General features: G+C 46.7%; 2 protein-coding genes across 2 annotated transcripts; both read left to right on the forward strand.

The window, feature by feature from the left end:
* Positions 1-2631: 2631 nt before the first annotated feature.
* LOC140185271 (uncharacterized) lies at positions 2632-4867 on the forward strand. Its single transcript, XM_072238662.1, has one exon. It carries the CDS (start codon positions 2723-2725, stop codon positions 4322-4324), a length of 1602 nt encoding a protein of 533 aa, XP_072094763.1. The 5' UTR covers positions 2632-2722; the 3' UTR covers positions 4325-4867.
* A 9590-nt stretch (positions 4868-14457) lies between these two features.
* On the forward strand, positions 14458-15288 carry LOC140185350 (probable G-protein coupled receptor 139). Its single transcript, XM_072238731.1, has one exon. It carries the CDS (start codon positions 14458-14460, stop codon positions 15286-15288), a length of 831 nt encoding a protein of 276 aa, XP_072094832.1.
* The last annotated feature ends 1787 nt before the right edge of the window (positions 15289-17075 follow it).

Raw genomic sequence — 17075 nt, forward strand, 5'->3', positions numbered from 1 at the left:
GACCCTTACGCTTGGTGATTTTTATAAATGACCTAATGAGGAAGTGAAGAGATGGGTTAGAAAGTTTGTTGATGACACAAAGGTCGGAGGTGTTGTGGTTAGTGTGGAGGGCTGTCAGAGGTTACAGTGGGACATTGATAGGATGCAAAACTGGGCTGAGAAGTGGCAGATGGAGTTCAACCCAGATAAGTGTAAAGTGGTTCATTTTGGTAGGTCAAATATGATGGCAGAATATAGTATTAATGGTAAGACTCTTGGCAGTGTGGAGGATGAGAGGGATCTCGGTGTCAGAGTCCATAGGACGCTCAAAACAGCTGCGCAGGTTGACTCTCTGGTTAAGAAGGCGTACGGTTAAGATGGCCTTCATCAATCGTGGAATTGAATTTAGGAGCCAAGGGGTAATGTTGCAGCTATATAGGACCCTGGTCAGACCCCACTTGGAGCAGTGTGCTCAATTCTGGTCGCCTCACTACTGGAAGGATGTGGAAGCCATAGAAAGGGTGCAGAGAAGATTTACAAAGATGTTGCCTGGATTGGAGAGCATACCTAATGAGAATAGGTTGAGTGAACTCGGCCTTTTCTCCTTGGAGCGACGGAAGATGAGAGGTGACCTGATAGAGGTATATAAGATGATTAGAGACGACACAGGTTTAAGGTGCTGTGGAGTAGGTACAGAAGAGATGTCAGCGGTAAGTTTTTTTACTGAGAGAGTGGTGAGTGCCTGGAATGGGCTGCCGGCAACGGTGGTAGAGGTGGATACGATAGGGTCTTTTAAGAGTCTCTTTTAAGAGACTTTTGGATAGGTACATGGAGCTTAGAGCTTAGAAAAATAGAGGGCTGTAGGTAAGCCTCGTAATTTCTAATGTAGGGACATTTTCGGCACAACTTTGTGGGCGAAGGGCCTGTATTATGCTGTAGGGTTTCTATGTTTCTATTATTATAGTTCTATATTTTATTTTTCGCAAAGTCTGCAAACTTCCAAGTGAGTTTTTAAATGATACTTCCGTCACTGTTTCCGCTCGGGATCAAATGCGCATGCGTAGAAAGCTGAGCTAATCCCGGATATCGCACATGCGCTCAGTAGACGAGAGGCTGAGGAGGATTGGCCGCAGGTAAGAGGAGGCTCCGGGTGGGAAATTAATCACCGGTGTTCGAACCGCGACTGAAGTACAATTACTTTGAGCTCCGGCCACACTGGTTCTACACTCCGCAGCAGCCCCGATGCTTTCCCTCTTTCTCAGCCCCACAATCTGTACTCGAGCCCCAGGGACCTTTCGTCTGATGAGCGCTGTAGCCGCAGCCAGCCCTGCGGCGCATGCGCATCGCTGGATCATTGCACAGCGAGTAGACAGGTTTCTGGTTCATCCGGCATTCTGGGTAAAGAGGCAGCCATGGGTGAAATTGCCAGCCTTGTCCCCGTACAGGCTGAGGAAATGGTGTGGGTGGATGTATCTCCCAACTACTGCCGAGCTCCAGCTGTTTAAATCCGAGGATTAAGAACTCGGAACAGAAATATAGTTCAAGTTAATCTCGGATGAATAGTCTACCTTCCAGTCAGTAAAAATGTCATTTAGTGCTGAATTGGGGGGGAAAAACACATTCCGTCAGCTTTTGTTTTCTCCGGGTAAATAAGCATACGAAACACGTTTGTCATCGATGACAAGTGACCTGTGGCTTTCACATCACAAAAGTGCCACACTCGAATAACTGCTGCCTTCCCCTTCATATTAATTGGCATTGCCATCGAGGGGTTCATGACTGTCAATCAGCTCGGGAGAGGGGATCCGAGGAATTAGAAAATCTCCAGGATCAGACATGTAGTAACAAAGGTTCTTTGTAGTGTTGTGGAACATGACCAGAACTTGAAATAATACCAAAGGACAGAAACAAATTGAGCCAAGTCACAGGTTGATTGAGGGCAGAAATAGCCCATTCTCATCCAGACAGGAATACAGTCAGAGAATTTTCTGGTCAGTTCGAATGCCTGATCCCAGCCCAGTTAGAAGGTGAGGAATTCATAGATATACATAGAAATCTACAGTACATTACTAAACCTTCAGCTTCAACTTGAGATGAACTTTCTAACATTGTGATGCTGGAACTCATGACAGACTAAAATCGCACCTGAAATATTGTCCTTCACCCACTGATATCTTTTGCAAATATTTTTACAGGTTTAAAGTTCCAGAACACTTGTGCACGGTAATCTCAAACACAGCAGCACCTCAGTTTTGCTGTCACTGAATGGATATTTAAGGAGTGGACAAATATTGTCTTTGCAACAACAACACATCTGTTGTCAATCCTTGGAGATGAAGAAGTATCTCATCCAAACTGGAAAAGCATTTTGTGTCTGAAATGAAGTTTTCTGTTGTAACTCAGTGTTATTCACTGGAACCGGGAGCTGAGAACACACCAGCATTTGTTCACTGGAGATCAGTTCTTCAACTGCATTGATTCTACAAGCGATTCAAATGTCTGACTTTCACCTGTTCTGTGTGAGGGAGGGGAGCTACTCAGTCATCCAGCCTGAAGATAGATGAGCAATTTCACACCATAGTGAGATGCTCCACCTGTTCTGACTGTGGGAAGCCATTCATTCTGTCATTGATGCGAAAGATATATCCAAAAATTCAGCACTCAGAAGATATTGACCTGCTGTGAGTGTGGGAAGGCATTTACACACTCAAACACACCACAGTGACACCAGCAAGTTTACAGCATGGAAAAGTCATTTACCAGCTCTGAATGTGGGAAAAGATTCACTCAGTCATCTCAACTGAACGAACACCAGCGGGTTCACACTGAGAAGATGCCGTTCACCTGCACAGACTGCGGGAAGGGATTCACTCACTCATCCACACTTCAGAGGCACCAGCGAGTTCACACTGGGGAGAGGCCATTCACTTGCTCAGACTGTGGGAAAGGATTCACTCAGTCATCTCACCTACTGACACACCAGTTAGTTCACACCTGGGACAGACCATTCACGTGTTCTGAATGTGGAAAGGGATTCACTCGGTCAAATCACCTACTGACTCACCAGTTAGTTCACATGGGGGAGTGGCCGTTCAGCTGTTTTGAATGTGGGAAGGGATTCACTCAGTCATCCACCTTTGTGAAGCACTTCAGAGTTCACACTGGTGAGAGGCCGTTCACCTGCTCAGACTGTGGGAAGGGATTCACTCATTCAGCTCAACTAAAGGAACATCAGTTAGTTCACACTGAAGAGAGGCCATTCACTTGCTCAGACTGTGGGAGGGGGTTCACTCGACCATCTCACCTACTGAGACACCAGTTAGTTCACACTGGGCAGAGGCCTTTCACATGCTCTGAATGTGGGAAGAGATTCACTCGGTTATCTCAGCTGAAGGAACATCAGTTTGTTCACACTGGGGATAGGCCGTTCATCTGCTCTGAATGTGGGAAAGGATTTTCTCGGTCATTTCAACTGAAGGTACATCAGCGAGTTCACACCGGAGAGAAACCATTCTGCTGCTCTGAATGTGGGAAGAGATTCACTCAGTCATCCACACTTGTGAAGCACTATCGAATTCACACTGGGGAGAAGCCATTCACCTGCTCAGACTGTGGGAAGGGATTCACTCAGTCAGTTCAACTAAAGAAACATCAGTTTGTTCACACTGGGGAGAAACCATTCATCTGCTCAGTTTGTGGGAAGGGATTCACACGGTCGTCTGACTTAAAAGTACATCAACTCGTTCACACTGGAGAGAAACCATTCACCTGCTCAGATTGTGGAAAAGAATTTGCACGGTCATCGGACTTGAAAGTGCATCAACGACTTCATACCGGGGAGAAGCTATTCACCTGCTCCGAATGTGGGAAGAGATTCACTCGATCTTCTCACCTACTGACACACCAATTAGTTCACACTGGGGAGAAACCATTCACCTGCTCAGTCTGTGGGAAGGAATTCATTCGGTCATCTGACTTCAAAGTGCATCAGCGAGTTCACACTGGGGAGAAGCCGTTCACCTGCTCTGAATGTGGGAAAGGATTCACTCGGTCTTCGCAATTGAAGGAACATCAGCGAATTCACACTGGGGAGAAACTTTTCAACTGCTCAGACTGTGGGAAGACATTCACTCAGTCATCCATGCTACAGACACACCAGAGAGTTCACACTGGGGAGAGGCCATTCACCTGCTCTGAATGTGGGAAGGCATTCACTAGTTCCACTCAATTACTGACACACCAGTTCATTCACACTGGGGAGAGGCCATTCACCTGCTCAGACTGTGGGAAGACATTCACTCAGTCATCTCAATTGAAAAAACATCAGCAAGTTCACAGTGGGTAGAAACTGTTCACCTTCCTCAGATTGTCGGAAGAGATTCACTCAGACATCTCACCTAACGACACACCAGACTGTTTTCAGCAGTGAGAGGACGTTGACCTGCTCAGACTGTGGGAAGGCATTCACACACTCATCCACACTGCAGAGACAGTGGCGGGTTCACACTGTGGTGAGGGTGGTCACCTGCTCTGAATGTGGGATGGGTTTCAATCAGTCATTCATCCTTGTGTCACCCTGCCGGGCTTTGACCCATCGTTAATCGGAGAGATCAGAAGCTTGAGAGGATGTGATTCACTCAGGTTTGACAATTGAGTATTAATGGCAGTGGCTCAGGACAGTATTTATTAAAGCTTTGAGCAGTGGCCAATCAGTGTACAGGATTTATTATCAAAAATAACTTAATGTTAGGCAGGAGCAAGAGGAGTGGCCCATGTTAGAGTGGACAAAGTTGGAGCGGAGACTTTGAGGTTTCAGTGAGGAGAGCCTTCAATCAGAGAAGGCAAAATTATGCTGGAGGTGGAACTTTTTTTTGCCCCCTTCTTTACATTTGCTCAGTGAGAACAGTTGAGATGCCAGGCAGGATAGTGGAAAGCTCCTCTGGCAGGATGTGGGAAGGCAGGGGACCCTCCTGTGTCCCTGGTAACTACACCTGTGAGAAGGGCATCCGGCTTCAGCTCCGAATGATTCACATTGAGGAGTTGGAGCTGGAACTGGATGAACCCCAGACCATTCGGGAGGCTGAAGGGGTGATAGGTAGGACATATAGAGAGGTAGTTGCACCCAAGGTGACAGCACAAGAAACTGGGTGACAGTCAGGGAGGAGAAAGGGGTAAAACAGACACAGGGCTGTGATCTCAGGACTGCCATCCATGCCATGTGCCAGGAGTAGGAAGGAGAAACAGTTTAACACGTGGCTAAGGAGTTGGAGCAAGAGGGAGGACATCACATTTTTGGATCAATTCAGCCCACAGGGATTGCAGTGTGCACAGGAGTGTGAGTGCGTTGGGGAGAGGGGGCATCGTTGTTGGAGGGTGAGTGGGCAGGCAGGTCTCTCTCTATCTCACAAACACATGCAGTGGAGTGTGAGGGAGGGGAGTGAGAAGAGGAAGGGAAATGAGGAGTTTGGAGTTAGGGCTCCTTCACAAAGTCCCAGACTCACCCAGCCCTCTCCCGCTGGAATTGGTCCCATTCCTGACCCCAGGCTGGGGGTGGGCATTGAGTTACCTTGCAAACATTTTGTGAAGTGTTCGAAAGCAGCTGGTTAACACAGTTTGATAATAAATTTATGTTGAACTTGTACATTGAAATGTATTGTTTGAGAAACATGTACTGATGAAAAATGGTCTCAGTGAAGGTCCAGAAGTGGAAAATGAACCGGTGTTCAGCCCCATTGCTCCGTGCCAGACAAGAACCTCTATCTGAGTCTGTCCCGTCTGTCTGTGCTTGACACGCCTCCCTCTAAAGTTTCCTCTTTCCGTCGCTATCCCAGTGTCTTTTATTTTCCTTCACAACATCATTCTCCTGACTTCTCCCCATAACCTTTGATGCCTTTACTAATCAAGCACCGGTCAATGTATGCTTTAACTAAACAGGATGACTTGGCCTCTGAGCCGTCCATGGTAATGAATTCCACGGGTCCCTCCTCTCTAAATGCATGATCTCTGGTATTAGACATTGTGGCACAGAAGGTTAAAAATGTCAGCTATCTACTCTATCGAGATCTTTCGTAATCTTATCAAGTTCTATCAGGTCACCCTAAGCCTCCTCCACTCCAGAGAAAACAGCCCAAGTTTGTCCAAACTCTCCTCACACAGTAGCTCATGATTCCAATCCACACAACATCCTGGTGAACCTCTTCTGCAATCTCCTCATTGCTGCCCCAAACACCAGTGGCGTAATGGACTTCACTTAAGTAAATGGTGGATTGTTGATTAATAAGGGTGTCAAAGGTGACCGCTAGAAGGCAGCAGCGTGGGGTTCAGAGGGAACATCCAATAGCCGTGATCGAATGGTGGAAAAGACTCAATGGACGGAATGGGTATTTCAGTTTCTACTGAATTGTTGTATAGTGTTGAGATGGCGAAGCGGTGGGGAGTAAGGTGCGGGTGCAGGTAAGAGTGAGTGTCCAGGTAGCAGATGGCGTTAAGCACCTTTTCACCATGTCTGGTAACGAACAACAATTAACTCAGAGTGGATCAATCATAAGTGCTTTTATGTTTATTTGCAGCAAGGGAAGACTAGCACTGCCCAGGTGCTGGTAATAGCTTTATCAAAAAGAGACAATACCATCACCCCTTTGGACACAAGTTCAAGGACAGGGTGCATTCTGTTGTCTGCTGAAACAATGTTTGGCATTCTTCCAGTAACACAGCTACGGTTCTGCACTCAAGTGCTCAGGTACCATCAGCATCATGTTGCACGAAGACTTTTAGCAAAGCACTCTTATACACTACAGGTTCCATTTTGTTACAGAAAGAAATGCCATTTTGGTCCGACAAGTGAAGTACGTTACCCCAGTGGTGGAGAAGCATTCCTTTACACCTCGCCCTCTGTGAAAACCCTTGCATCACTCCCCATTTCTGTTCACACCTCCGAACCTTGCGGCCCTCACTCTCTGTGAAAACCCTTACGTCACTCCCCATTTCTGTTAACACCCCCGATCCTTCACACCTCACCCTCTGTGAAAACCCTTACATCACTCCCCATTTCTGTTCACACCTCCAATCCTTCACACCTCACCATCTGTGAAAACCCTTATGTCACTCCCCATTTCTGTTCACACCCCCGATCCTTCACACCTCACCCTCTGTGAAAACCCTTACATCACTCCCCATTTCTGTTCACACCCCCGATCCTTCGCACCTCACCCTCTGTGAAAACCCTTACATCACTCCCCATTTCTGTTCACACCCCCGATCCTTCACACCTCACCATCTGTGAAAACCCTTACATCACTCCCCATTTCTGTTCACACCCCCGATCCTTCACACCTCACCCTCTGTGAAAACCCTTACGTCACTCCCCATTTCTGTTCACACCTCACCCTCTGTGAAAACCCTTACATCACTCCCCATTTCTGTTCACAGCCCCGATCCTTCGCACCTCACCCTCTGTGAAAACCCTTACGTCACTCCCCATTTCTGTTCACACCTCCGATCCTTCACACCTCACCCTCTGTGAAAACCCTTACGTCACTCCCCATTTCTGTTCACACCTCCGATCCTTCACACCTCACCCTCTGTGAAAACCCTTACGTCACTCCCCATTTCTGTGCACATCCCCGATCCTTCACACCTCACCCTCTGTGAAAACCCTTACGTCACTCCCCATTTCTGTTCACACCTCCGATCCTTCACACCTCACCCTCTGTGAAAACCCTTACACCACTCCCCATTTCTGTTCACACCCCGATCCTTCACACCTCACCCTCTGTGAAAACCCTTACATCACTCCCCATTTCTGTTAACACCTCCGATTCTTCACACCTCACCCTCTGTGAAAACCCTTACATCACTCCCCATTTCTCTTCACACCTCACCATCTGTGAAAACCCTTACGTCACTCCCCATTTCTGTTCACACCTCCGATCCTTCACACCTCACCCTCTGTGAAAACCCTTACGTCACTCCCCATTTCCGTTAATACCCCCGATCCTTCACACCTCACCCTCTGTGAAAACCCTTACGTCACTCCCCATTTCCGTTCACACCTCCGATCCTTGTGGTGCTCACCATCTGTGAAAACCCTTACATCACTCCCCATTTCTGTTCACACCCCCGATCCTTCACACCTCACCCTCTGTGAAAACCCTTACGTCACTCCCCATTTCTGTTCACACCTCCGATTCTTCACACCTCAACCTCTGTGAAAACCCTTACGTCACTCCCCATTTCTGTGCACACCCCCGATCCTCGTGGTGCTCACCATCTGTGAAAACCCTTCTTACCCTACACCCATCGTCATTTTGTAACCCCGCCTGACCCCTACACCATTTACCATCCCTGTAAAGCCTCCACCATCCACACTGGCGCAATAGCTGACAGCTGACCTGAGAAGGACACCGAGCGTGGCAGGTAGCAGGGCTCACAAAACACACTCACACCAGCTGACATTTTTTATAACCCGACCGATTTGCATGGTTATCTTGTCTAAACCGCTTCCTACCTTCCTATCTTTACCTTACCCCGCTCCCCCCACTGATCTCGCTCCTGGAACATATCCTTGCAAGGGAAGTTCTATACGCTCCCATTTACTTCCTCCTTCAGCTCCATTCTGGCTCAGAAACAGTCCTTCCAGGTGAGGCAACATTTTTAAATCGGGTAAGAATAGGATGATTCGGCAGATGAATGTGTGGCTGCGGAACTGGTGCAGGGGCATTGCATCAGATCTCTGGGTCATTGGGATCTCTCCTGGGGATGCAATGATCTGTACAACAGGGACGGGTTGTATCTGAACCTGGCGGGGTCCAGTGTGCTTGTGGGCAGGTTTGTTACAGCTTGTGTTTAAAATAACTTGTCAGGGGGATGGGAACCGGAGTGTGAGTGCTGGGGATGAGGTAGCTGGTTGGCAACAGAGATAGTGTGCAGCGACAGTACTAGCAAGCAGAGGCTGATGTCAGGGCAAAACTGCAGTCAACGAGATGAGTTGCAGCGTTAAAGTGGGATAACATCGATAAGGGGGATGAATGCAGGACTGGGGGTGTTATGTTTGAATATGCACAGTGTACAGAATAAGAGAGGTGAACTTTTAGCACAGTGTGATTTGTTTACATCTCCGTATCGTGGCTGAAAGAAGATTATAACCCGGAGCTAACGTCCAAGCAGACACGTTGTATCGGAAGGACAGGTAGGTAGGCAAAGGGGCGGGTGGCTCTGCTGGTAAATATGAAATCAAATCATTACAAAAAAGAGGCGGTACAGGATCGGAAGATGTAGAATTTCTGTGGGTAGAGTGAAGAAACATTAAGTGTAACAAGACCCTGAGAAAATCTATATGCAGACCTCCAACCGTGGTAAGGATGCGGTCTATAAATGACAACAGGAGACAAAATGCATGTCAAAAGGGCTATGTTACGATAGTCATGGGGGTATATCAATTAGAAAAATCAGGTTAGTGTTGGTTACCAAGAGTGGGAGATTTGTAGAATGCCTACGAGATGTCTGTTACGAGCAGCTGCTGGTTGAACACACTTGGGATCAGCTATTCTGGATTGGGTGTTGAGCGATGAACTGGAACAGAGTGCTGATGAAATCTCAGAGCACACTCGATGGGCCGAATGGCCTGATTGTACTCCTATATCGTGTGGAGTTCTGGTCTAACAGAGCCCTGCAATGCTGAGTGACCAGGGTTCAGTGTGAGGAACTGCTGCAATATCTGCAGAATCTGACAATTATCTCTCGTCAACTCGCAACTGGATTTAGTCACCATCGTGTATAAACAGTTAACAGACAGCTGACCTGAACTTCCTCCCTGGTGTGAAGTTGCTGGAGTTTCAGCAGATGGGATGACTGATTAAATCTCTTTCCTCACTCAGTACAGAAGTATGGCCTCTACTTATTGTGAACTCGCTGGAGCCTCTCAAGGTGGGTCAACTGAATGAAACTCTTCCCACGCTCCGAACAGGTGTACAGCTGCTTCCCCCTGCGTGAAATGGCTGGAGCTACAGTCGCTGAATTAACTGATTGAACCCTTCCCACACTCGCCGCTGGTGAATGGGCTCTCCCTCGAGTGACCGCTCCGGTATCTCTGCTGATCGGATGTTTGTATGAATCCTTTCCCACACCCGGAGGTGAACGGCCTCACCCCAGTGTGAACTTGCTGGTGTATCTGCAGGTACAACGTCCTCGTGCATCCGTTCCAAAATGAGAGCCCGTGAATGACATCCCACCGCTACCAACTGACTGGCCATTCATCAGCTCAGATCACGGACGTGTACACATATTCGGGTTTCCTTGTCACAACTGTGTGCTGTCTTCTCCAGCATCTCCTGCTCCACATTCGAGGACTGAAGACATTCAATTCCTGGTGAAGTGACAGACACAGCAGAACTGATGTACTGTTGTGTTTGATATTCCCACACAGACCCTTTCCCTTTTCCGCACGGTCAAAATTCTGCAAATGTCAATGGATGGAAGACAGCTGAAATGATTTTAGTCTTAATGGTGATCTCTGGTATCAGACTGTAATAGCAAGGTTCAACACTGGTAGGAGGAGGAATACCTCATCTACTGCATCTGCTGACCCGTCTGACAGTGACTGCGGGTCAGGGTAGGAGACAGGGAGAGGAACTACATCTGCTGACCCGTCTGACAGTGACTGTAGGTCAGGGTAGGAGACAGGGGGAGAGACTACATCTGCTGTCCCGTCTGACAGTGACTGTAGGTCAGGGTAGGAGACAAGGGGAGAGACTACATCTGCTGACCCTGCCGGTATCAGCCCCAGGGTACTGAAGACCTGTATGATCCTGCTGTCTGGGATTTTGCAGCACCATTACAATCTGAGACCAAAACCAGGGAAATGGTTATTGATTTTAGGAGGAAGAGGACTGTGGCGAGTCCTGTATACATTCTGGAGGAAGAGGACTGTGACGAGTCCTGTATACATTCTGGAGGAAGAGGACTGTGACGAGTCCTGTATACGTTCTGGAGGAACAGGTTACTGTGGCGGAGGTGTACAGTTACTTAGGGGTTCACCTCAGCAAAAGACACGACTGGAAAACCAACACAAAGACTGTTTAAAAGAAGGGGACGAGCAGACTCTATTTTCTAAGGAAGTCGAGATCCTTGAATGTGTGAGGAAGGTTGGTGCAGATATTTTACCGATCTGTTGTAGCCAGTGCAGTCTTCTTTGCTGTTTTCTGTTGGGGGAGCAGCATTGGTGTTGGTGATGCAAAAAGACGAAATAATCTCATCAAAAAGGCTGGATCCATCCTTGGCCACAAGCCCGACTCTTTCGAGTGAGTGGTGGAGTGGAGGTCACTAAACAAACTGTTATCGATTATGAACAATCTGTCAAATCCTCTCCATGACCTACTGAACAGGCAGCAAAGTCCCCGACCCCTTTCGAACAGACTCAGTCAACTCCGCTGCAACCAGAGAATGCTGAAAAGAGGATGTTGTCCAAGTTGCATCCCATCTTGGACAATGTCTCCCATCCATTACATAATGGACTGGTTGGGCACAGGAGTACATTCAGTCAGAGACTCATTCCACCGAGATGCAACACAGAGCGTCATAGGAAGTCATTCCTGCCTGTGGCCATCAAACTTTACAACTCCTCCCTTGGAGGGTCAGACACCCTGAGCCAATAGGCTGGCCCTGGACTTATTTCATAATTTACTGGCATAATTTACATATTACTATTTAACTATTTATGGTTTTATTACTATTTATTATTTATGGTGCAACTGTAACGAAAACCAATTTCCTCCGGGATCGATAATGTATGACTATGACTGTCAGTGTTTTGTAAAGTTGACCTGTAGCTTTCTAAGACGGGTTTGGTGGTGCAGACGGATTTGAGGATTCTGCTGATTTGGAGAATTTGAGGGAGCACATGGATTTAGCTCAGAAATGGGTGTTTGTCAGCGAATATTGCGGTGTATGCGGTTTTGAGGGTGGCGGCGGATGTGGGGGCACACTGAAAATGGGTGTGCTCACCGATTTCAGGGTGCATACGTATTTGGGTGTTCCTGTGACTGTTTGCAGAAATTTGGGAATGATGGCGGCTTTGAGGGTGCACACGGATTTTGGGGAATCGGTGGTTTTGGAGCATGCTCATGGATTTGGGGGTGCACATCTATTTCAGGTTTCTCACGGTTTAGATGTATGACGACTCTAAAAGTTATTTTATGAAGAGATACTTCAATAGTCAATGGAGTTTGGACTTTGAAATTTGCTCTTGCCCTTTTCCCAGGTGGAGGCAGCTGTTTTGTGAACTATTCGAAATGATTCTTGTTCTGGGATAATCCAGTGTGCATGCTGGAGTGTCTGCTGATTTGGAGCTGTGACGAATCTCCGGGTTTTTTCATTTGTACAGACATTAATAGTAAATGCAGTTTGAAGTTTGAAATCTGTTCTTAATGTTTTATGGTTCAGGCAATCATTTTGTGAAATGTTTGAAATGAGAGTTCGAGAGCATCTGCAGTTTGCAGAGGCAAATGGGAAGGGAATGAACGAAGGGGGATAAACTGAATTCGAAGTGTACGGACAGGTGTACAGTCAGGCAGGGTCAGGCAGAGACAATGAGTCTACACACACACAGACACAGAAACACTCTGACACACATAGACAGACAAAAAGACAGACAAACACACACAGACACACACGCACACGCACAGAGACATACAAGCACACACGCACACAAACCGCACCCCACACACACCAGAACAAACACACACACACACACACACACACACACACACACGCACGCACACGCACACGCACACACACACACACACACACACACACACACACACACACACACACACACACACACAACTACATTTTCTTAACCACCTCTCCAGCCCTCCGCCATGTTCTCTGACATATGCGGAGTGATAAGATTAAAACATAATCTCCCGTCCACACTAGACTGCTGAGTTTACTGGCCATGTATAAGGGTGAGAGTTTGGTCCCAGACGAACCCCACAGGCAGTTTCATGGGGAACCTCTCGGTAGAATCCCCCAAACACAATCTATATCAAGAGTAATAGTGGGTGATTCAATACATTTCATAAGCTACAATGACATAATTTACTGCAATATTGTGTGTTTGACAAATGGTTCCTTTGAAGTACATATTTACAGGGGAAACACGTTTAACTGATGAGACACTTCGGAAGGTTCAGTCACATTTCTTGGGGCAAACTAACTCTCACAAATGATCTAAACATGATTGCTTAAATTAATCGCAATCTGTCACCGCGGGGATTGCACCTGCTTGATGTAATCAGTTTGCAAGTACTTTAAACATGCTTATTTTTAAATCTGTTGAAACCTGTCCCTGTGGAGTAGCTAAATGGTATTAAAAACCCCAGGAATATTGTGCCACAACACTTTATTCCGCGAAATCGCTTGTAGCATAGGGGCTCAGACACTGGACAGAGTAAATGTCTGCAATGTTAGTTACGTACGAGAGTGTGGAGAAAATATTGTACGTGTTCATTGCCGTCATTGGAGTTCCTGGTGAGTGAGCAGAGCAATTCTTGTTTGGTATTTCTGTGTGTTAACCATGTGAATCTGTTTACGATCATTTGACGAGCTTCTAACTTGATGATAATTGCACAAATATCCGTCAGAAATATCGATCCTGTCAGTTCAACATTCAGATTTTCACGTTTAATAACAAGCGGAACTAAACCTCTGTCTCTCCTCAAACTCAGGGTATCGACTCGAATGTTAGTCTTGCCTTTAATGTCAGCTTGTCTAGAGTTGTCCCTGTTTTGACGACGGGCAGCTCTGCTGAAGGTGAGATTGTTGGGGGGGGGGGTTACATCGTAGAGCTCACTGTTTCTGAGTTATTGATCAAAGAGAAAACCTGGTCCCGTGTTTTACGTCTCCCCCTAGAATCTCTCAGAGTCGGGTTTCACTGTCTATTGGTCAACAATCGGGTCTTATCACAGAACCAGTGGCTACGCATCTGCTCACTAGTGTTATCGAATTCATCTGTGCTGTAGAATCAATCCATTAATGGAGCCCGTCAGCCTCTGATTACAGAGTTATTTCTACTTTCCCTCTACGACCCGTCATAAATTGGGGGACAACTTCGGCCTGATGAAGGATCCCACCCGAAACTGGAGTTTGTTCAATTCCATGTCTGGTGCCTGACATGCCGAGTTCCTCCAGTATTTTGTGTGTGTTCCTCACTTCTGTATTCATTTTTGGCTGCACCTGATGCTGAGTTTTCTGAGGACAGCAGGTCAGAGAGGGTGTGAGCCGTGTCTGGTGTTAGATTAGCATTCACAGACTCCAGCACTCCTGATCATTAGCTGAAACCCGATCCCGTGTTAATTCCCGCGTAATGGGTTCAGTAATTCCCAAACTCTGTTCCCTCTCACCAGTGAATTTAGTGGCGATTGTGATCCTGTCCCGGGGAAAGTGCGGTCTCTCTACCTGCACACTCGCTACCTGGTGGCCATGGCAGCGGCGGATCTACTGACCATTGTCACCGAGGTCATTTTGTATCGAATCAGATTGTATTATTTCCCGTGGAGTTTTCTGGGCATCAGCCCGGTGTGCAGTGTTATCGAAGTACTGACATTCTCCGCCACTGACTGTTCTGTCTGGTTCACCGTCACTTTCACTTTTGATCGTTTTGTCGCCATTTGCTGCCAGAAGCTGAAGACAAAATATTGCACCGGGAAAACTGCGGCTGTGGTTCTAACACTAACCGGAGTACTGTCCTGTCAGAGACATGTTCCCCGATACTTCACGCAGGAACCCAGCGTGATCATCGACAATGTACCGTGGTTCTGTAAACTCATGGACAAGTATTTCACTGACCCCGGGTGGGTAGTATACGATTGGTTCGATACGGTTTTAACTTCGTTCCTCCCTTTCGCTGCGATCCTGTTGCTCAACGCTCTGACAGTCAGACACATTTTAGTGGCCAGTCGGGTCCGTAAGGGGCTGAAGGGTCAGAGCAAGGGAGAGAACCGCAGTGACCCGGAGATGGAGAGCAGGAGGAGGTCTGTGGTTTTACTCTTCACCCTCTCCGGCAACTTCATCCTCCTGTGGATGACACTGGTTGTAAATTTCATATATTATCAGATCTCAGGAAAAGGATACGATTTCAATGATTCGGAATGGATCTTCTATCTTGTCGGCTATTTGCTGAGGAATTTCAGCTGCTGCACGAACACATTTATTTACGCGGTGACTCAGTCGAAATTCAGGGAGCAGATGATCAGCGCGGTGAAATATCCGGTCACCTCGGTGCTACGGTTCATTAACAAAGCCGCGTCCTGAGCACAAGACAAAGGCGGCCGCGTTGTCTCCAGCCCAAAATTCAGTTCCTCACATTAACCGCCTAATCTCCCAGGTCTTATTCCCGGGCAGATTGCCCCATCGACCGGCAGCTCCGGGACATTAGCCCAGGCAACCTGTTCATATTCTATACCTTCACAGTATGGTATTGGTCAAATTTGACCGGGCCCATGAATCCCCTCATAACAAATATCTATCCCAAGTTTTGGACCACAGATCTATTCGTAGTGTATAAATAGCCTGTCTGACATTAATAAATGAATGATTAATCCTTAATTAATGTTTCAGAGATCTAAAATCCATTTCAATAGGTACGGGTCAAATTTGACCTGGAACAACCTCAATACAGAAAACAAAATGTAGTACCTGTACAAAAGAAAACCATAGAAACTACAGCACAGAAACAGGCCTTTTGGCCCTTCTTGGCTGTGCCGAACCATTTTCTGCCTAGTCCCACTGACCTGCACACGGTCCATATCCCTCCATACACCTCCCATCCATGTATCTGTCCAATTTATTCTTAAATGTTAAAAAAGAACCCGCATTTACCACCTCGTCTGGCAGCTCATTCCATACTCCCACCACTCTCTGTGTGAAGAAGCCCCCTTAATGTTCCCTTTAAACTTTTCCTCTTCGCCCTTAACCCATGTCTTCTGGTGTTTTTCTCCCCTTGCCTCAGTGGAAAAAGCCTGCTTGCATTCACTCTATCTATACCCATCGTAATTTTATATCTCTATCAAATCTCCCCTAATTCTTTTACGCTCCAGGGAATAAAGTCCTAACTTATTCAACCTTTCTCTGTAACTGAGTTTTTCAAGTCTCGGCAACATCCTTGTGAACCTTCTATACACTCTTTCAACCTTATTAATATCCTTCCTGTAATTTGGTGACCAAAACTGAACACAATACTCCAGATTCGGCCTCATCAGTGTATTATACAACCTCATCATAACATTCCAGCTCTTATACTCAATACTTTGATTAATAAAGGCCAATGTACCAAAAGCTCTCTTTACGACCCTATCTACCTGTGACGCAACTTTTAGGGAATTTTGTATCTGTATTCCCAGATCCCTCTGTTCTACTGCATTCCTCAGTGCCTTACCGTTTTCCCTGTATGTTCCACCTTGGTTTGTCCTTCCAAAGTGCAATATCTCACATTTGTCTGTATTAAACTCCATCTGCCATTTTCAGCCCATTTTTCCAGCTGGTCCAAATCCCTCTGCAAGCTTTGAAAACTTTCCTCACTGTCCACAACACTTCCAATCTTTGTATCATTAACAAATTTGTTGATCCAATTTACCACATTATCATCCAGATCATTGATATAGATGATAAATAACAATGGACCCAGCACTGATCCCTGTGGCACACCACTAGTCACAGGCCTCCACTCGGAGAAGCAATTCTCTACCACCACTCTTTGGCTTCTTCCGTTGAGCCAATGTCTAATCCAATTTACCACCTCTCCATGTATACCTAGCGACTGAATTTTCCTAACTAACCTCCCATGCGGGACCTTGTCAAAGGCTTTACTGAAGTCCATGTAGACAACGTCCACTGCCTTCCCTTCATCCACTTTCCTGGTAACCTCCTCGACAAACTCCAATAGATTGGTCAGACATGACCTTCCACGCACAAAGCCATGTTGACTCTCCCTAATAAGTCCCTGTCTATCCAAATGTTTGTAGATTCTGTCTCTTAGTACTCCCTCCAATAACTTACCCACTACCGACGTCAAACTTACCGGCCTATATTTTCCTGGATTA

The sequence above is a fragment of the Mobula birostris genome, chromosome 20, assembly GCF_030028105.1.
Source record: "Mobula birostris isolate sMobBir1 chromosome 20, sMobBir1.hap1, whole genome shotgun sequence".
Taxonomy (NCBI): Eukaryota; Metazoa; Chordata; class Chondrichthyes; order Myliobatiformes; family Myliobatidae; genus Mobula; species Mobula birostris.

Excerpts from the sequence above, each read along its gene's own strand:
- LOC140185271 (XM_072238662.1), top strand. The coding sequence starts at position 2,723 with ATGGAAAAGTCATTTACCAGCTCTGAATGTGGGAAAAGATTCACTCAG.
- LOC140185350 (XM_072238731.1), top strand. The coding sequence starts at position 14,458 with ATGGCAGCGGCGGATCTACTGACCATTGTCACCGAGGTCATTTTGTAT.